Genomic DNA, 21,142 nt, shown 5'->3' with positions numbered 1-21,142 from the left:
CCTGCGCGGTGGACGGTGGTGGCTTGCCCAAAGGCGGCCAGATCGAGCAGCCCAGATCGGCGGTGGGAGCGCTAGCATGCCCCAAGGCGGCTAGCCTGAGCCACCTTCTCTGGCGGACAACGGCGGTGGCATCTCTCGGGTGATGTGCCTAAGCTAGACAGTCGTGCCTTGCATACCCAACAACAGTGGCGCGTTGGCCTACCGGGAGACGGCGGTGTGTCGGCTAGACAGATGGAGCGGCCAATGGTGGGTTCATCTTCATGCCGCCACCTCTGCTCAAGGCACATGTGGGGGGGGGGGGGAGCCAAGAACCCTAACCGGCCTCCCCACCCATCGTTTATATGGCCGCGACGAGCCAATGGACCGCACCACGCCTCGCCTGCCACAACGGCCTAGCCGCACCGTACTGCATCGAGCCAGGCTACATGCCCCACCGGCTGTGCCCGTTTGGACCGTGAAGCCCGCGAACCTAGCCAACAAGGCCCAGGCCTAAGTTGCATTAACCAACTGTCAAGGGTTAATCCCTGACAATGTGTCCAGAGTATATCGATCGACGTGAGCGTGATCAACGTTTCCTACGAGTGTGAGTGTGTGCGTGTGATGATGAACTCAAGAACACAAGGTGTTATCCAGGTCCAGGCCTCCCATGTGATAACAACCATACGTCTTGTATATTTTCTTATAACGGGGATCAACTTGGTTACAGAAAAAGTTCCCTCATTTACAAGTATGGTCCTCCCTCCTTTATATAGTAGGAGGAGAGACGTATATAAAAACAGTACATGTGTCACGTCCCAAATTCCATAATCACATAATTAAGCATAATTATGCTTCTTAAGTATTATGTTTAATTTTGTGTAATTTTGTTTTATAACTCTAGCGCAATTCGTTTCATGTCAAAATGGACTTTTTCCCTAATACATGGGCCCCACATGTGGGTCAACCACCCCACTCACTCCCTTGGAGCAGCCCCACCTGCTCCTCACTCTCTCCTCCTCACTCCTACCCGTGCTCCCCACCAGCCAAGGCAAAGGGAGCAAGAGCTCTCTCTCCCTCTCACATCCTCTCTCATTTTCTCCCAAAATCCGAGCTCAAGAGAAGGATTCGAGGTGAGTATATGGTACCATTACGATCACAAGCTCACAAGCGTTCCATTCCTTCAATTTGTTTGCTCATTCCCCAGGGATTTGAGCCGATTTGGATGTCTTTTGGTGTTAGGGTTGAAAAGTGAAGAACGCTGGAATTCTTAGATTTCCCACCATTTTCTTCATCGCCCGGCAGCCACTAACCTTCACAAGTGTCGTGGGTAAGTCCCTTAGGCTCCCCATGGCAGGAATTCGTGATTCGATTGGTCGATTTCGCAAAAGAGTGAAATTCATGAGTTTTTGTGACTTTAACCCTAAATTGAAGAATTGGATGAATTTGAGTTAGGAATGGAGTTTTTAGGTTGTTAAGTGAGTTCTAGAACCCTTGAACTAGCTCAAATATTTTTCCTTTTGGATTGGAGAAGATCGCAAATCAAACCGGGTATTTTTCGACTCAAAACGGGCGTTTCTAGGCCTAAAACCGGAGTTTCCAGACTAGTCACCCAGAAATAACAGAGAGCTGCCAGAGAGTCACCCGGAATCTCTGGGGTACCGGAGTATCCAGCCTAGACTGGAGTATCCAGGTGCACTGTTCATTAGAGGATTTTTCTCCTCTAATGATAACTTGTAAAATTCATAATTAATTCATACGAACTTCAAAAATCATAAAACCAATTTTTTTGTTTCATTGTAACATACTCTACCTGTTAAAAATATCTCCATTCTGAAAATAATTAATTAACTTTTTGAGGCTAATTAATTAGGATTAAGCTTCATTAATTCACCATTAATTCTTTACAAGTCTAAAATGGATGAAACTAGTTTTGCTAGTCTTCTTATGACTTGTTCTAGCTAGTAAAAATGTTTTCCTACATTTTAGGTATATTTTCATGGCATTTCATCGTTTGCCCCTTGTGGCTTACATTGTTGTATTTTATTTATGCTTATCATTGCACACGTTATGTTTCTTAGAGCACGCCGATCCATCGATCCCGAAGACCGAGGTCGATCCCGAGGTGCTGCACCTTTGTGAACCAGTGCATCAAGGCAAGCATCTATCATATTGAACCCTGTCAGTTGAATGGAATAAAGTCTAAATATTGATAAGTTATGCTTATGTATAGGTTTGCATGTATAGGAGGTCGATGTCGGGTTGTTATGGGTAGAACCTATTTTGATCGCATTGTATCTACCTTGAATTATTGTTGATCTATATCCTTATAGCCTGGGTTTATTCATGATAAGGTCTAATTTAAAAGTGATGTGAGATGCTTAGTAATGCATAGGTTCTTGGTAGAAGTCGAGCGGTGGAACGTCCCATCGTTTGCGAGCTATAGGTTAAATTACTTTCACAATGGTTACCGTGTTGGGTTGTTGGTGTTGGTTGATCGAGTGGTGAGTATGAGACGAGATGTGAGCGGTGTTAGGGGTGTCATCTGCTCTCAAGGAAAGTCCGGGGGTAGTTCGGGAAGGGAACCCGGACACCGTAGGCCGCTTGCATCGTTTAAGGTCGATCGTCGGGTAGTTAGCTTTAGCACTTACCTTACTCATCACATGACGATCTAATGGTAAGGCGAGCCGAATACTTTCGCAGCTGTGGCTTTGTGGGCGTAGACATCGACGGTGTGAGCAGGCGGGTTTGTAAGTGGTACTAGTTTGCTCCGGGAGTAGTTCTAGTATCGCCGCGCCGAGCGATGCATGCCCTACACGGTTGGGGCTGGTTGGGAAAGGTTGTCACGAGTACCCCCTTGTGTGCACTTTGGCCGGTGGCACAAGCCGTATGGTCCTCGTGTTATGTGGGTCTAGGAGTATCCCTTGCAGGGTGTATAAACAGTTTGAACTGCTGCGCTCTCGGTCATGAGCATGTTATTGTTTCATTTGCACACGATCGTAGAGTTCTTGTGGTTCGTTCGGATGTATGGTTCGGATATGTGGTTTGTGGTTCGGATATGTGGTTTGTGGTTCAAATATGTGGGAGGTGGTCAAGATGGTACTTGTTATACATTGATACTAATGTGGTTTCAGTTTCATATGATCAGTTGGTAGTTGCAGGGTAATTTCATATATGTTGGTTAAGTTAGTTACTCAAACATATGTCTAGGTTGTTTACCGCATATGTTTTACTTAACTTTGTAGCCTACTCTTACTAACAGCTCAATGCATAATCCAGAGTCAGGATATTATATACCTATATTGTGTAAGACTTGCGAGTACCTTCGTACTCAGGGTGTTGTCCTTAAGTTGATGCAAGTTCACAGGTCGGCGAGGAGGGGGCGGTGTTTGGCTACTTTGTGCCTGCCAATCAGGGTGGCGGACAGGAGTAGCATACTTTACTCCGAACTCAGTGTTTTGGTATGGAGCCTAAGGGCATATGGCTTTATATCTTTTTGTTGTATAGCTTTTAGTCTTTCGCTGCTTCGTTCTTTTGCTGGTTAGGGGTTGAGCAGGTTTTAATCTCCTCCTAGCTCTCTTTCGCTTTAAATTCTGATAACTTGTTGCATTCTTAAGAACTTGTAATATAATGTTAATTACTCGCTCTTTCTTAAACTTTGTTGTGATGTACATGTTGGAAAGGCATGTGTTCCGATCTTGGGCACAAAACACGTACCGGGACTATCGGGATGATATTCTGGTTAATCATCGAGGTTGTGATTATAAATAATGATCCTCCTAGTAATTAATTAGAATATTATTTGGACGGTTTCTCACAACATGCCAAAACTATGACAGTCCTATTCATACCAAAAACCCATACTACGGGACCATCATTACAGAGAGTGGGCATGCTCAGTCTGCTTGGTCGTCTTGCGCATCCTGTCCCACCAGTTGCACATCGTCACTCACACTTGCGAGATTGTCACACCCGCCTCCAGGGCCATCCCATAGGATTAAATTCTACGGGACATGCCACTGCCCTACTACGCCAGGCATGACTTCGCTCGCTGAAAGGAAGTGATTGGGGAAGGAAAACACTTGACTGGGTAATATTAAATGAGATTATAGTGGTTAGGTGAATACTTGCCCCATGACCAGCAATGGTTGGTTGTTAGGTTTCCTTCCACGATTAGGAGACTGGTCACACAAGCCCTACCAGACATACGTATCGGAGTTAGCTTTTGATAATATTTATAGCTAGCGGGCCTTTGCTAGTGTGGGCCCATAGAATAGGGGACCCTCTATTCTTTACATCGACACGAACCACCGAGTCTCAAGATATTTTGCAAAAAATCCCCCAAGTTTCTAACAAATTGCAAGATGGTCCAACTAAATAGTACTTTGTATATAGTACTTTTCATGTTTAAGCTCTTGGTGTACTGTATTTATGCACTGTGTTGTTTGATGTTGTAACTTCACATTTCAGATCCTGTTTTTTCTAGAATATTATGTAAGGTTCAATGTGTTTGCTTCATGCAATCCGTATAACATGCTATTTTGTTTACGACTATGTTAATTTTGCAATTGAGATTATTTTCTTACAGAATTACATATTAATTCCTCTTAATTAAGCCCAAAGTGCTCTTATGCCCAAAATTGCTTAATTCAAGTAGACTTAAAATGCAAAATCAAATTAAGTGATTATATCAATTTAATATTTGTGAAACACAAGGTAATGGAACTTTGGAATCTACTATATATTTATAGATTACCCACTATTACTGTGAGATCTACATTTTATCACTTTGACTTAATGACTACCTTTATTGTGTTCTTTCAAATACTCTACTTAGCATAATATAAGGTAATAAAAATATAGGTATCTACTGACAAATATCAGATTATGCCTCATACTACTGTAAGACCTACACCATATTTATTGACTATATTCAATGTGTTAGCTACATGATTTGAGGTCAACACTATGTAATTCAAGCCTCAACTTGACTTTACAAAATTTTGCATCATTATTACAACATTACCATGATGATTTTTAATTTACTTACAGTAAATTAATCAAATATATGGTCTAATTTCATTTATGTCAAGATGACACGAAAAGAGTTCAATGTACTCGCATTTGATGATCACAACTATCTCACATGGGCTATGGATGTTAAGGTCAGTCTTGCACCCAGTGGAATAGTAGCGGCACTTCAACCTCCCCAAGAGGGAGATCCACCGCTAGCAGATCAAGTAAAATATGGAGCTTTATACATAATAATGCACTATATCCATCTAGATCTCAAAACTAAGTATTTGATGGAAGAGAATCTAAGCACTTTATGGCCAGCTTTTAAAATTAGATATGAACAACAGAAGACAGTCATTCTACCCGATGAAGATCATGAATGAACACATCACTGGCCACAAGACTTCAAGTCCGTCGGAGATTAAAATCATGCTGTTCATTAAATATGTTCCAAGTTTTTTTGGGAAAAAAGAATTTACAGATGCGAAAAAGATAGAGAAAACTTTACTTTATCTACTATGCTTCCTGCTGACAGGATCTTACAACAAAAATACTGTGCAAGATAATACAAAGTTTATTCTAACTTAATACATATATTACTTCAGACAGAAAAGCACGATGAACTTCTTCTAAGAAATCATCATTAGCGCCCAATAGACGCTGCTCCTTTACCTGAAATACATGCTAATGTCCAGAATAACAATAAGTTCGATGGCTCTTTTACATACCAACCAACAAACTTTAAAAGGTAAACACATACGCAATAGGAAACAGAATCCACATGTATCGGAGCAGGGGAAGGAATTTCTAAACCCAAATTTGACAAATCTAATGTTTATTACAAATGTGGATGCTATAAGTACACTACTAAGAAATATCGCACCCTAAGATATTTAATTGATATGTATTTACAATTCGTGGGACACAACCGACCTACACAAGGGTAAAAATTTGAAGCACACTTTAATCTTCAAACTGACACCACCAAAGAGGTTAGTTGTTCATAAGTTCCACAAGAACCAAGTAACAACCAGACCCTCCAGTAGCCAGAAGACCCCATGAGCATAGAGAACATGTTCATCGAATATGCTTCAAACGACATGTTTGGAGACTTTAACTAGTCTCCCAACTCCCTAGATATTAGTTTATCTACGTCTATCAGTTATTGTAATAAACATGTTGTCATCATTATATATTGTATATCACAATATTGTATCAGCACTATGATACTACGTAAAGTTTGTATGTATTCTATATATCTGATAAAGAATTTCATATTTAATTCTTCATTTCTATATATAGATTTCTATAAGAGTCAATTTGGTGGAGGAGAAAATGTGTCTAGTGGACAATTACACCACAAATTCTAAACTTAGAAAAAAAATACTTCCAAACTCTTACTAAGAGACAATTTTTTTTTTGATAATTGTTGAACACGATGCAGTGATTGTTGGCTCCAGTCGTACCATAATTACTTTCCCTATAGGTATCCAAGTCATATCGATGATGCTCTATTGTATCCTAGTTCAACTCGTACCTTATTAAATTATAGAGATATCCGTCAGAATGGTTTTCATATTAAAACCCATGATGACAACAAAGAGAAATATCTTCTCTTAATAAAAACAACGGATATGACATGCTTTCTAATATACCATATGGATTATACTATAGATATATCAAACCTGTACCACATATTACGTACAAAATAATTTTTTTTATCTTGATCAAATCAAAGCTTGGTATGATTGCCTCGGTCACTCTAAATTAGAGATGATGAGAAAAAAATATTAGCAATTCTATTGGTCAAAGCATCAATTCTCAAAATCCTCATATTTATATGCATTGTATGTGTTACAGGGAGCTTAATTTTAAAGCCTTCTTACCTTAAAATTCATAATGCACTATCCAATTTTTTGAATACATTTAAGAAAATATATGTGGTTCTATTTAACAATTTTATAGACCATCTAGATACCCTACAATACTGATTGATGCATCTACAAAATAGTCACATATGTCTCCCGTATACATAAGGCACCACACTTATACCAAACTCATTGCTCAAATAATAAAATATTTGAGCAAATTATCCTAGACGCAGGATCAAATCTATTCACATGTCTTTAACGTGAATTTAATTATTGTTTAACTTAGTCCACCAATATCCAAGTAATATTAGACAATCATATCCATCAAAACAGTTATGGTCATTCAATCCCTAAATATAAATCAAGATACATTCATACCTTGGGTTGACAATGAAAAAAGATCGAACCTAAAGTTCTATATCTTGGTGACATAAAAGCACTCATGTATATTACAAATCGTAATAGGTCTGATATTACATTTGCAGATAACTTGCTAGCTCAAATAGCGTAGCTCTAACAACACTATTAGGCGGGAGTTAAAGAGGATACCCACATATATCTTTATAGAACTAAAGATTTAGGTTTGTTATATCAGAAAAATCAAGATATGCCTATAGTAGGATATCCAGATACTGGCTATATAGCTAATTCATATAATGCCAGATCACAGACTAATTTCATGGTGATATAACCATCTCATACGAGTCATCAAAATAGATTCCACTGACTACTTTCATCTATCATTCTGAAATATCACATACATATGTATTGCTTCGCAGAATGATCAACCACATAGAAGTCATATGTCATTGGTTCCATTGAATCATCCACCATTATTTACGAAGATAATATTGCTTATGCTGCTTAGATACAAATATGTTACATAAAGAATAATATCACTAAGCATATTGCTTATAAATTATTTTATCCTCATGAGTTATAATAAAATAGAGAGATAAATATCTTACAAACTAAATCTTATGATAACCTCACAGATTTATTCATAAAGTCCTTACCAACTTCAATATTTCAAAAATATATTTATGATATTGGTATGTGATAGCTTCGAGATTTACAAAAATCAGGGAGAGTTTCCTTCTGAATTTTTAAAATATTCATACATCATATTACACTATTTTCCTTTATAAATTTTACTTACAAAGTTTCTCATAAACGATTTTTAATAAGACAATATCTACACAAGATTATATTTCGTATCTCTTATTTTTCCTACAAGAGTTTTTGAGGAGATATATAAGACATATTTATTGTTTTCTAAACTTGATTGTGAGTTTTTTGAAAAGGTTTTTCTCATATGGGTTAACAAAGAGACAATAATCAATATATGGTGTACATTTTCTCCTTAATTTTTTAAGGATTTTCAAAGAAGTATTAACAGCATATCACTACTACTCGCCTCATAATTTTAAATAAATTCTCAAGATGATATATATATGGAATGACATTGATCAAGAGAAAGTGTGATGAACTAAAGTGACTAATGCTCAACAGTTATTCATGCCCATTGGATAATAGACATCCGTTCAGGAGAGATGCCTCCAGATCAGACACGAACACAACTATTTTTCATATATAAGTATCTACATCTATCAATAAGAAAACTAACTGATGAATCTTTTATTTATTGTCACTATTCTATTACAATCTACTCTCAAGTCTACCACCAATCCTTGATCTGTTTTATGGTATATTTGGAATGCAGGAATGTCGCGGGAAATAATTTGATACAATATGAATTGGACAAAATTCCCGCGTTGCAAACGAAGTTTTTTTTTGGGTAGTTTTTAGTGTTTGATTGAAGGGCTCTTGGGTTAGAACATGGGTCTCCCGTACTCGGGCGGGTAACTCGTGCGCAACCTGGAACACACCGTGATTGACCAAAATGCCACTGGATACAGTTCCTGCCGCTATCTTCCATCTTCGAAGGCACCCAGAGAAACATATCGCAGACATCCGCACTTGAGTCGTTGAGCAGAGTTGCTACCGGTCAGATCTTCCCAACCCGCCGGCGGCGATGGCTGCTCCTCCCGCGACATCCTCCGCGGTCGCAAATCCCTCCCCCTGCGCGCGGCTGCCCAGCGCGTCTCTGCGTGCGCCGAGAGCCGCCGCCGTCTCCTTCCCCTCACGCCGTAAGCGCCCGCTGTCGCCTCAATCAGCCGCACCGTATCAATCCTACTCGCCCTGATTTATCCCCTTCTCCTTTCCGTTTCTACTTCGTGCAGCACGGCCGGCCGCACTGGCCGCACGAACTCGGCAGTCGCGGCGCCTGGACGTGGCCGCCGCCGCGGGGCACCAGAAGCTGATGGGGTCGCTGACCAACACCGAGGGGCTCAGGTTTGGGGTGGTGAGTTGGGTGTTACTTAGTCGAGAAACACCTGTTACCTTGCTATAGATTTGGTGGAACATCCATAGGATCTTACTGAATAAAAGCCATGGCTTTGCTCTGCAGTGCTTACTGACATGATGTTCCTGTATTTAGAGAGCTTTTACCTTTGAATGCATGACTCAGTGACTGTATGGTTATTTACCTGCAGGTTGTGGCACGGTTCAATGAGATTGTGACAAGCTTGCTACTGCAGGGGGCCCTGGAGACATTTGAGCGATACTCTGTCAAAGCGGAAAATATAACAGTATGCATCTTTACTCTTCTGGTTAAGTCGAAGTTGTTCGGTGTCAGATTGATATGCAGGAATTGTTATGAAGATATTGAACCTAATAGCTTATCGCCACTATGAAAAATTAGTGTGCCTGTGGAGCAAAGTTGTATAGTTACCCTCGTTCCTGATGTTCGCATAGAGATGGGTTTGTCATGAAGGGCTATGAGCCTTGAAAGGAACTCTTATTTGATGACTTATCTACTTGATCGGGTTTAAATCTTTAATTTCTATCAACCTGTCCTTTGTTTATTTCATTGTGCACAATTAATATTGTCGAGGCCTTATTCTCCATGATCTTTTATTGACAATGCACAAAGTTTATTTGTTGACTAATAGATAGCTGGTCATTGCATGGTTTTCTTCCTTATGAACTAGTTTGATCTACGTTTGATGAACGAGATGCAGCATCCACTCATTCAGATGATCACTAGTAGTCTAGTCCTGAATAACATGAACTATTGTATAAATAATGCCTTGAAATGTAGAGCATGGTATGCATTCGAACAGGAATGCTTCTCTCCATATAAAGCCTTTGTTAGTTGTTACAACTCACACGCATGAACCTGCATCATGTATTAATTGAAACTTGTATGCACCATGGTTTGAAATTACTTTTTTACCGATTTGCATAGTTGTGTATGCTTATAAAAAGTTTCAGAAACTTTAGAAACACATAGCCTTCACTCTGATTCAAATAATGTTTAGGTTGTTAGTGTTCCTGGAAGCTTCGAAGTTCCTGTTACGGCACAAAAGCTTGGGAAGTCTGGAAAATTTGATTGCATTCTGTGCATTGGAGCTGTGGTAAGTTGATTAGTTTTGGTATCACCTCCATTTTACACGATTGATTTTTTATTCTTTTCTACGTTCATTTTGCTTTTGTTCATGTAGCATGTCGCCAAGGTAATATTGATCCTCTAAGGTTATTTTCCAGATATATAAAACTGAAATATTGTGCAGCCTAAACTGTGCAAATGAGCAATTCTCTTTTGTAGACTACCATTTTTTGGCTGATCCTTCTCTTTTAGTTTTACAATAAGCTAAAAATATCACATGTGCCTGCTACTTAGAACTGAGGAAAGTCCAAGAAGAAACAACAACACTGATTTATCTATTTAACAAATAACCTGTGAGAAGGCATCTATCAAATTGTATAAGTTTATTTATTAACAAATAACAACACTGAGTTATCTGAGTAATTCCCTTTTAGTCCTTTTTAATCACACTGATCATGCTCTTGTCATAATACCGAATTGAACCTATACTTTATAAACCCATTGTTAGCACTTAGGAGCAGCTTGTTCTTTTTTATTTTGAAAGTCTTCTTTAACTCTGTTTGCAGATTAGAGGTGACACAACCCACTATGATGCTGTTGCAAACTCTGCTGCATCAGGTGTACTCTCTGCTGGATTGTCTGCTGGTATGTTGCTTTCAGCTCTTAGGCATCCTTGGGTATCATGCCAGTAGAAAACTTGATTTGCTAAGACTGTCTCTGTGACTCTGTGTCAACTGAGCTTATTGGGGTAGTCTTAAGTAGAGCTTTGATTCTTCTTGTTGTTAACATGGTTGACTGGCAAGTAGTAACGTTGAGCTGTTAAACATATTTGTATAGCTCGTTGAACTTTTTGATGTGTCACATAGCTTACAGAACTATGTTTCTAAAGATTAATGAGAGTAACTAGTATGGATTTGGAAGTTATCATAGTGTTTCGCGGATTCGAAACAAATTCCGCTTCATATGTTCGAATTGCTGTATATTGTAATTGTATCTGTATTGCGGACGTGCCAGTATACTGTCGTATACGAAAGAACAAGAGACAAATGTAATTGAAACACATAACTTTATTCATTCATTACTGAAATCGTAAAGTATAGTTTCATAATGATTACAATGTCATACTCCGGTACAAACACACGCGCTATCTGACTAAACTCCATGCGACTGTGTTTCCTGGTTCCCGTGGCTTCGTGAAGCCTCCGGTTAATTACATCTGCAGTGCTGAACTACAGAATACCTCCGATTAAGCTGCACTGCTGGTCGTCGTGTAAAGGTCATCTCCGAGTCTGCAAGGCTGTAGTCACATGCATCATAGATAAAACAAAGTGAGCGTTAGATAATAAAAGTAGAAGACGGGATAAACAGTCTAGCGTAAAGCTCTATGGACCGTTTATACATCCCGGGTCATCATCGGCCACACAGGCCTCAGACATAACAGCCCCTCATCATCGGCCGTAGCCTCAGGCATTACGAAAGAATAGAGGGAGAGAGAGAGTCTAGCTTGCACGGCAGATCACCAGCTACAACCTCGCGGGAGCCCGGTGAACTGCGGTGTTTCTAAACTCCTATCTACGACCTCTAACTTCGTCCCATAGTAAACTGAACCTTAAAGGCTAAACCCCATAAAGGGAGTGACGCTGCATAAGCAAAAAGGGTAACAAGCCGTAGTAGATATCATAGCCTCAACCATCCTGGAATGACACTATCGACAATAGAGAAGTAGGGCCGACAATAAGGGCAACCACTACAGGGAAGCCAGGCCATCCTACCAGCTTCATCAACCAGCATAGACGAGCAACAGGCAATAGAAAGATATAAGCGGCCACATCAGAGAGGCAGCCTCATCCCAATGGCAACAAAGGCCTGAACAAATACAACTCAACAGAGCGCAAATATCTCAACAGCAAAGACATAGGACCAGCCGCAGGCCAGAGCCTTGCTCGCATATGCGGTAACAAATATGTGTACGCGATCTTCACAGGCATCATCAGAGGGCACCAGATAATTGCCTCTCATCTATCTCAGACTACAGCAGAAGCAAATGTACACGATGGCGCTCAGACCCCCAACCGGTGGAACTCGCAACCCGGTGGCTTTCTGACTCCCAACCGGCAATAAGGACACCTCCATGGCCATGGCACCAGTGCCAGCCGAGACTAGAGATCAAAACCCCATCGACTTGTTAGCAACAACACACCTATGTGCCAGAGCACCTGCCTCACCTCACAACAGCGAGCACAGAGAAGTACGCATGTTGCAGCTCATCATCTCCTCACAATCACGGCACGGAGCCGGCCGGAGCACATCATCTCCTCACGGTCACGGCACGGAGCCGGCCGGAGCACATCATCTCCTCACGGTCACGGCACGGAGCCGGCCGAAGCACACAATCTCCTCACGGCGGCGAACATCAAGAAACACACGCACCAGAACACGAAGACCACCTGCTTGTCGCACGGATATGGCGCGAAACACCAGCCGGATCCAACCACAGAACATAAGAACAGCCGGACCAAATCAACACCTCTACGCCACGGGCGCAGCAACAAATACCGACCAAGCACCACAATGAACCACCGCCGGCCAACACACGGCACAAAACTCCTTCATCGCCACCGCCGGCCAAAACACGGCACAAAACTCCACCATCATCGAACCACAAAGCAAGATGATGGGTTCAATTACAAACACCTCGGCAAAATCACAACCCAAAGCGCCTGTGAGCACGGCACGGCACGGAGGCCGGCCGGCCTAGCCTGTAGCATAGATGGAGGGAGGGGAAAGATAGATCATTGCCAAGACCCACCGGCACTGAAGACGGCGGCCATGGCGCTCCAGTCAATCCGACAACGATGATAAGGGGATGGATGGGACAACGGCGGTGGTGCTCTCGTGCTCTCTCTCTCCCTCTTTCTCTCTTCTCTCTCTCTCTTCTTCACCGGTCTAACCCCCTCTCTACCGCACCGGGGCACCCCCTCCCGCTTGCGGCGAGGCTCCCATCCGGCCGGGGAAATCAGATCGGGTAGTTGGGGGGAAGAGATAAGGTTGGGAGAGGATAAGGGAGAAGAGCGAGCTGGCTTAGGGCGGCGCGGCTCAAGCATGGCGGCGACGCGGCTTGGGAGCGCAGCTGAGGCGCGGCCTGCTCTGGTGCGAGGGCCCGAGGGTAGAGAGAGGAGAGGGGAGAGGAAAGAGTGGGGGAAGAGCAGGCCGGCTTGGCCAGGCGCGCGCAGAGGCGGCGGGGCGGCTTGGGAGCGCAGGCGAGCGAGGCGGCGCGAGGAGAGAGGCGGCGGGGAGAAGAAAGGGGCACAGGGTCCCCCCCGGCCCTTAGGGCAGCGGCGTGAGGAGGTAAGGCAGCCGGTTGGGCCGGGCTGCACGGGAAGGGAGGAAAAGGACTGGGCCGGCCCAAAGGCAAAAGGCCAGCCTGCCTTCCTCCTCTTTTTTTTTTTAATTTCTTCTTATTATTTCTATATATATGTGTATACATGCACGTATGCGTATACGGGGGATTGCAATTGTCCGTGGCAAAATACCACCGTACACATAGCTACCGAAAATACTCTCAAAGTACGTTGCAAAATTAAATGAAATTTGTGATATGCTCATCTGGTTAACTTTTTCTGGCAATTACATTTAGTTAACAATCAGAATTTCAGATTTTGTTAGATCACATATGCTTTTAATGGTGATGCAGGTATTCCTTGCGTATTCGGTGTTCTAACCTGTGAAGATATGGACCAGGTAATTCATGATTTGGTTACATATACATCGTATCAAATGTTCCTAATATCTGGATCTTGTTTAGTAACCCATATCAGGAGTGGGGCCACCCCTGATATGTGTCCATTCAATATCTATTTGATCTCTATTATGTGTCCATTCAGTATCTGTTGGAACATCCATTAAATATGCACATTGTTTATCTTTATATCTGAAAAAAGGATCAATTTTCGAAAATTTTGGCATTTTGAATTTAAAAATATTTCAGCCGGTAGAAACTGGAAACCAGTCAAGTGTCAAGATATTGTTCATGTTCCCAAGCCATGCGCTAACTTACAGTATTGAAGAGTCCTCACTATTTGCACATGCTAATAGGTGAAATAATTATGTTTCCATGGACAACAAAGTAATGTCAACTCCAGATTACGCAGACTAATGAAGGGGAAGTTTCACACAAGCATTCCTTTGTGATGAAACTGTCATGTGGATACTGTGACCTTTTGTTGATTATCTGACCACTTTCAGAAAGCTTATCACCCTAACTTCCCATTTGAGAAAATAAACCCAATCCAACTTTGGCAGGCTCTAAATCGTGCTGGTGGCAAGGCTGGAAACAAGGGTGCCGAAGCTGCTATTACTGCTGTAAGCGTGGTTTCTTGCCAACTCAAACAAACCTGGATTTATTTTCGCCTGACAAAACTCGTCTTTCCTGCAGATTGAGATGGCCTCGCTGTTCCGGCATCACTTAGGCTGAGACCCGGTGGATACCGATTTCTTTGAGAGACAACCTTTCCTTGCATCCATGGCTAACAGAGCTAGTTTTGGCTAGTAGAGGTTTTTGCCGCAGGCTAGCATTTATGGTGCTGTTCCCAAATGCTTGTTTTCTTTGTTGATGATTTGCAAGGCTCAAGAGGCCTGTTGTTCAACTGTGATCTGTGAGAGACTTGAGACCATGAATAATTGTCACGTAGTGCGGCTCATGCTCATGAATAAAAGCTGCTTTCTTGCATGTTTTTATGGATGAGAACCCTGGAGTGAGCTTTTCCGTAGATCTTTTTGTTGGTAATTGGAAACTCGGAGTCGATAAAATGAGGTGATATGCATCCTTATTACCCATTGTTAGAGAACTGAAAGAGAGAGAAAAAGGTTGGCTCCCGTCCGTGGGTAAGGGGCCGTTTGGTAGAGTTTTGATTCTGTGGTGAGAGTGATTCTGTGGTGGAAGTAGTGTGGGAGTGATTCTGTGGTGGAAGTTATTCTGTTTGTAAAATCGTTTGGTATGCTAGCAGTGAAAGTGATTCCTGAGAGGATATTGTGTTGAAATCGAGGAGAATCGGTCAGGAATCAAATGGAAGCTAGTTTTTTCAGCTCCCACCTCGCTGTACAAAATTGAAAGTGATTCAAGAGCAAAATCACTCTCCGACCAGCTCGTTTGGCAGCGCTGAGAGTGATTCCGGAGCGGAATCAGCTCTCAGAGCTCTACCAAACGGGGCCTAAGAATAAACTGATGATTTGTTACTTAAAAGATTGATTATTTAATTATAATATCACTCGTGTCGATGAAATCTAGAACCATCTTAGTTAATGAATATAGGTTAGAGTGAAAATAAGTAAAAACATTTTTTAGCGGTGGCAAAAAAAATCAATTGGCGCGGCGGGCAAGGGATGCGCGGACTGACGGAAGAGCGTAAGCGTAACGCAGGATTGTTCAAGGGCTCTTTTGTAAACCTACACTTTCCTGTTACGCCGATCCGGGCTGCCGTCTAACCCAGTTCGGATCGTGAGTTATGATAGTGATCCAATATTTCTAAGGGTGTTTTCAGAAAAAGGTGCACCAGACACCAGACAGGTTTTATTTCACAAGCAAAAGCTTCCGGGGGTGGATCCAGGTGTAAACCCGACGGCACAATGCAAGGCGTGGAGCGGGGATGCTGGGCCGGAGTCATCTTTAGACTAGCCCAAGGATTCGATTCCCTTCCGTTAATATTTCTATCATGAAAGGATTTTTTTTTCTCTTTAACACTCTAATATTTTCTTTTTACGGTTTTCGTTACGACGGGATTCTTAGAGTCATTTCCTTTAAGACGGGATTCTCTCTCCTTTTACTTCGTAATTCCCCTCGAAGAGAAGCTGTTGTAGATGAGAGAAAATAAAGGAAATAGGAACGGAGAAAAGAATCAGGAAGAGAACGAAATGAAGGGAATATAATTGGAATGGTATTATGAGAGCGACGGGAGGGCACGCTACGGGAGAGCGGCCGACGCAAGAGATCCAGGAGGGTGAGGACTGTCAATCCAGTTCAATTTATCAATCCGATTAGACGCTGCAACTCTAGAGAGTAAAGAGAGAGGCTGGCGTGCCTTCTTCTATGTTTCACCGATACGGGTACGGAGATACAGATATGATGATATAATATTTTTCCATAACAAATATATACCGATACGTCGAGTATATATATATATATATATATATATATAGGAAAACTAGTATGTACTCCTGGATGTATGTACTCCTATCTCTTATATACCACTTTTACACGTGTGTTATACTTCTTTATCACTTTAAATATACTTCATTAGTAATTATAAGATACTACAATACAAATCCCACGAAATTTTTTATAAAATTCCATGATTTTTATCATAATTTGCGTATATACTTCTTTTATATATATATATATATATATATATATATATATAGGACACCTATTCTATACCCCTAGGAGTATGTACTCCCACATGCAATATACCACCTAAACAAACACTTTATACTCTTTTATCATTTTTAGTATACTCTAATACTAATTCTAAGATACTCCAATATGAGTTGTATGAAAAAAAATTCAATGTTAGCCTTTCATTTTTGCTATATACTCTTTTTTATACATAAAAGAAGTATATACGCAAATTAAGATAAAAATCATGGAATTTCATAAAAATTTTCGTGAGATTTGTATTGTAGTATCTTATAATTACTAATGAAGTGTATTTAAAGTGATAAAGAAGTATAACTCATGTGTAAAAGTGGTATATGAGAGGTGGGAGTACATACACCCAGGAGTACATACTAGTTTTCCTATATATATATATATAAATATCACATAAAAATGTAAAAATAAAAATGTATCATATATAAAAAAAAAAAAAGCAGCCAGCAATAACATAAGGGCATTAATAATTTAGTGGGGAGCTGTAAGAGGTGGGACCCGCTATCAATAGAACAAAAGGCCCACAACTCAGCAGTCACGTTATCTTCGTTCCTTTTCTCTCTACTCCGAACACAGAACCATGCCGCCCCAGTAAATCCACCGCCCGTGGAGCCAGCCTGATCTCGTCGCCGGACATCGAAAATGGAGCCCCTATCCTACCACGATGCCATACACCCCGTTTCCCCCTTAGATTAAGCTTACCTTGGTGGGGCTCCAGCCGGCGGCAGCGCGAGCAAGCGGCGGCGCAGGTGAGGAAGGGAAGAGACGAGGGTGTGCGGAGGCCTGCGGCTGTTGGGCGCATGTGTGATGTGTGCAGGTGGACGTATCAGGGGAGGTATCGCCCGACGTATCTGCACGTCCCGATACGGTGACGTATCGGTGATTCATAGGCCTTCTTTGCCCACGCTAGGTCTGCTGTCTGCCCCTGCTCCGCGATGGGAGTCTCCCCTGTTTGGGATGGGACTCTGTCTCCGGACGGCTTCAATGCCTCCGCGGCGGCGCTGATTAAGAGGTGGAAGGAGATTGAGGTTGACGATTCTCTTCCTGACTGGACATGGAAGCCCTGCTGCAAATTGGGGGTGCCATCTGAGGTTTCTGCTCAGTGAATTTCCCCTCTCTTGTTACATTAGTTTTTAGATTTCTGTCACTGGTGATGTTGCTTGTATTCTTGCAGGAAGAGGGGTATCTGGCCCTGGAAGGAGTGTACCATAGTTGTGAAGGGAGCCAGGTGGGTGGTTTGTTTGCCTGTATGCCTGTATGGTGAGTAAATTGATGTTTGTAAAATACTAATATTTGACCAAAATTTTCCTCCAGGAGCAGGTTGAGGAGAGCAACGACTTCGATGGTGCAGACGTTGTTGCGGATGATACTTGGGTACATTTTCAGTATACATTCTTCAATTTATGGTTTCTGTGACTTGCTTAATTGGTACATTAGCTTGCTCTGAACTTCCACCATTCATATCTTCAGAATCCTTTCTTGTAGACATCGATTTTGCCAAAGAGCTTATATAAAGGTAGCAGCAACTAAATATGGCCAAATGGGCCGTTCGTGCCGGCCCGGCACGGGCCCGACTCGGCACGGCCCAGCTACGGCACGGCCCAAACGGCCTATCTACAGTAACGGGCCGTGCCGTGCCGGCCCGCGTGCCTTCCCCTCGGCCCACGGCACGGCCCGTCGGTGACCGGGCCGTGCCGGGCCGGCCCAGGCACGATTTCGGCCCGACGGCCCGGTTGGCCCGACGGGCCGAAATAGATAAAAAAAATATAAAAAAAATGAAAAAATACATAAAAAATATATAGAAAATAGATAAAAATATAAAAAATATTTAAAAATAGATAAAAAAATATTTAAAAATAGCTAAAAAAAATTAAAAATATAAATAAAAAATAGAAAATAGTGCCGGGCCGAACCGTGTCGGGCCGTGCCGGCCCGGGCTGGGCCGTGCCCGTGCCGGCCCGACTTGACCGGGCCGTGCCGTGCCGGCCCGTCGTGCCACGCGCTCGGCCCAGGCACGGCCCGTGGCATCGTGCCGTGCCGGCCCGGCCCGTCGGTAATCGGGTCGTGCCGTGCCTGGGCCGTGCCTACAGTACCGTGCCTCGGGCCGGCCCAGTAGGCACGGCCCATTTGGACGTCTTTAGCAGCAACTCAAATGGGTTGTGGTTCAGTCACTCAGGGTCTTGTGCTGAAGGCTATTATGAGCACATGTACTCCATTTGAACTCCACTTCTTAAGTAACTTGTATACTCCATTCATGATGTGCTTCCCTTTGCAGGTCCAGAGCTCTAGCGATGCTGCACATGTTTATGATTTCCATGTTGTCTACAGCTACTCTTACAAGGTTCCAGTGCTATACTTTCAGGCTCATTTGGCTGGTATGCAATTCGATAACATATGTGAATATTTAGTTCCTTTTTATTTTGTCCTGTTTGACAAGTGACAACAAACATCTCTACCTTGTGCGTAGGTGGGCAGCTGCTAACTCTAGATGAGATAAAACAAGACCTTCCTTCTAACTCATTTAAAGTATTAAGCGATTCAAAGTGGACGTTTATTACTCGAGAGGTATGGACTGTTAATACATGATTCTAAATGACGATTTCTATAGAAACAAATATATCTTTGGTCGCTCATTCACTAATGATTGAACTGTCCTAGCACTCCTGCAGGAGCATCCCCACTTGAGCAGGCCATGGTTCACCTTGCACCCCTGTGCAACCAGTGACTGGATGAAGCTACTTCTTGAACAAACTAAAGAACAATCGCTGCAATATTTACCAGCATGGTTATCCGTGGTTGGGCAGGCAGTAGGACTGAAAATCCCTCCTGAGCTTCATTGCAACTCATAGGTTCACCCTTTTTCATTTTCAGTAAATATGGTGATTCAAAGGGAAAGTTCTCACCTCGTGTTTGGTGATGCATAGATATGAATATTTCTTGTGACACTCACCCTTTTGTAATGTTGTGGTAAATATTCACTTCCATGAACATATCCAGGTATGAAGCTGAAAGCACAACAGGAACATACTCGAAACAAAATTTCTCTATGATCAGCTTATTATATCCAATCCATGCTCTTTATTTCATGATAACTGCCGCAGAATGGCTTAACAGGCCATACAAAATTGAAAAATCTCCATCAGAGAGATCAAAAGGCTTAGACGCCGTCTTCTTTGAACCGGAAGCTTTAGAAGGTTTCCTCAGCTTCTTCATGATGTAGTCCTGACGGGTGATTGGGTTCATGGTTACCTGTTGAGATTGTTGTAATTTGAAGAGATTTTTTTATTTTAGTCTTTTTTAAACTACTATTTTAAAAATAGCATATGAGATACTAAATTTTCAATAACTAGTTCTTTTTGTCACGTTAAAGTACATGACGTGATTCACAATTTGATCATATCAATGAATGTGGTGTGATCAAGGTAACCATGCTGGTGTCTCGTCCCGGTGCCTTGCCACATGGTCTTTTTGTCACGCTAAAGCACATGACGTGAGAAAAGGGTTTAGTTTTGAAAATTTAGTGTCTTAAATGCTTTTTTTAAAATATCAGTTTTGAAAGGGCTAAAGTGACACTAAAGCAACGGAGCCTAGCACAATGTTTATCAAGGCGGCCCATATAATTATTGCCTAGCGAAACCTCTCTGGTTTGCAGGGGTAGGCCTAGGCCCATTCGTAAACCAAACAAGGCATTGTCCGCATCTAGCAACCGGCCCAATCTCTTGTTCATATCATGGTCACGGCCCATCCCTCCAAAAGAAAGGGATGAAAAAAAAGGAAAAAAACAAAAACAACTGGGCCCTTGTTGCTCCTAGCTTTTGAACAAGACTTCCAAGTGACGGATGAATGACAAACTACGGAAGCTTCACTGGCCATTGGCAATTCCAAACTATACAAACAAGGAGCTGGCAGGCGGAAAGGAACTTTTCGTATGTGCATGTGTTCGTATTGCTTATCTAGGACCGTTTATTTGTATTGAGATTTAGATTAGAGAAGTAAATAAAAAAATTATAGAGTAAATAATTAGATGAGAAGGATGAAAGGATATATAAGTATCAGGTAGGAGTAATTGATGACTAAGATAAGTCGTATGTGCACAAATTCACACGATTTTATATTTCCCCAGTTGGCACGAATAGAAAACTCTCCCTGCCCGCTCTCCTCGCCGATCTGTGGGTGTGCGAGTTTGTTATTGCTCATGGTTAGTGCTAACAACTCAATAACAATAGTTTTTGAGAACCTTTACAGTACACCATAATACTAGATGATGGAGAGTATCATTGTTGTGATCCAACCGTCTATTTTAGTAGGTATTATTGTAATTATCTTGATACCCTTAGGGGTAATTACGTCATTGACTGACCGGACTTCGGACCTTCGCCATCTATCATCGACCGACCGACGGAG

At 42.0% G+C, this 21,142-nt stretch overlaps 2 protein-coding genes across 5 annotated transcripts; both read left to right on the top strand.

Annotated features, from left to right (window-relative positions):
* The first annotated feature begins 8,793 nt into the window (after positions 1-8,793).
* LOC133889293 (6,7-dimethyl-8-ribityllumazine synthase, chloroplastic-like) lies at positions 8,794-15,043 on the top strand. The gene is made up of 8 exons (XM_062329806.1): positions 8,794-9,013; positions 9,107-9,228; positions 9,419-9,514; positions 10,247-10,342; positions 10,881-10,959; positions 14,009-14,055; positions 14,617-14,676; positions 14,750-15,043. The coding sequence occupies exons 1-8, from the start codon at positions 8,899-8,901 to the stop codon at positions 14,786-14,788; spliced, it is 654 nt and encodes a 217-aa protein (XP_062185790.1). The 5' UTR covers positions 8,794-8,898; the 3' UTR covers positions 14,789-15,043.
* Positions 15,044-17,247: 2,204 nt separating this feature from the next.
* On the top strand, positions 17,248-19,785 carry LOC133889255 (ubiquitin-like-conjugating enzyme ATG10). Of its 4 annotated transcripts, XM_062329758.1 has the most exons (8): positions 17,248-17,573; positions 17,649-17,829; positions 17,913-17,966; positions 18,053-18,112; positions 19,014-19,113; positions 19,206-19,303; positions 19,408-19,425; positions 19,571-19,785. In XM_062329758.1, the coding sequence occupies exons 1-8, from the start codon at positions 17,539-17,541 to the stop codon at positions 19,610-19,612; spliced, it is 588 nt and encodes a 195-aa protein (XP_062185742.1). In that variant the 5' UTR covers positions 17,248-17,538; the 3' UTR covers positions 19,613-19,785. The 4 variants fall into 4 exon arrangements, with proteins under 4 accessions (XP_062185742.1, XP_062185740.1, XP_062185741.1 ...); XM_062329756.1 differs by having other exon boundaries at positions 18,059-18,112; positions 19,408-19,785; XM_062329757.1 differs by having other exon boundaries at positions 17,251-17,487; positions 19,408-19,785.
* The last annotated feature ends 1,357 nt before the right edge of the window (positions 19,786-21,142 follow it).

This window comes from Phragmites australis, chromosome 13 (assembly GCF_958298935.1).
Source record: "Phragmites australis chromosome 13, lpPhrAust1.1, whole genome shotgun sequence".
Lineage (NCBI taxonomy): Eukaryota > Viridiplantae > Streptophyta > Magnoliopsida > Poales > Poaceae > Phragmites > Phragmites australis.
This window is presented reverse-complemented; position numbering and strand designations above follow the sequence as displayed.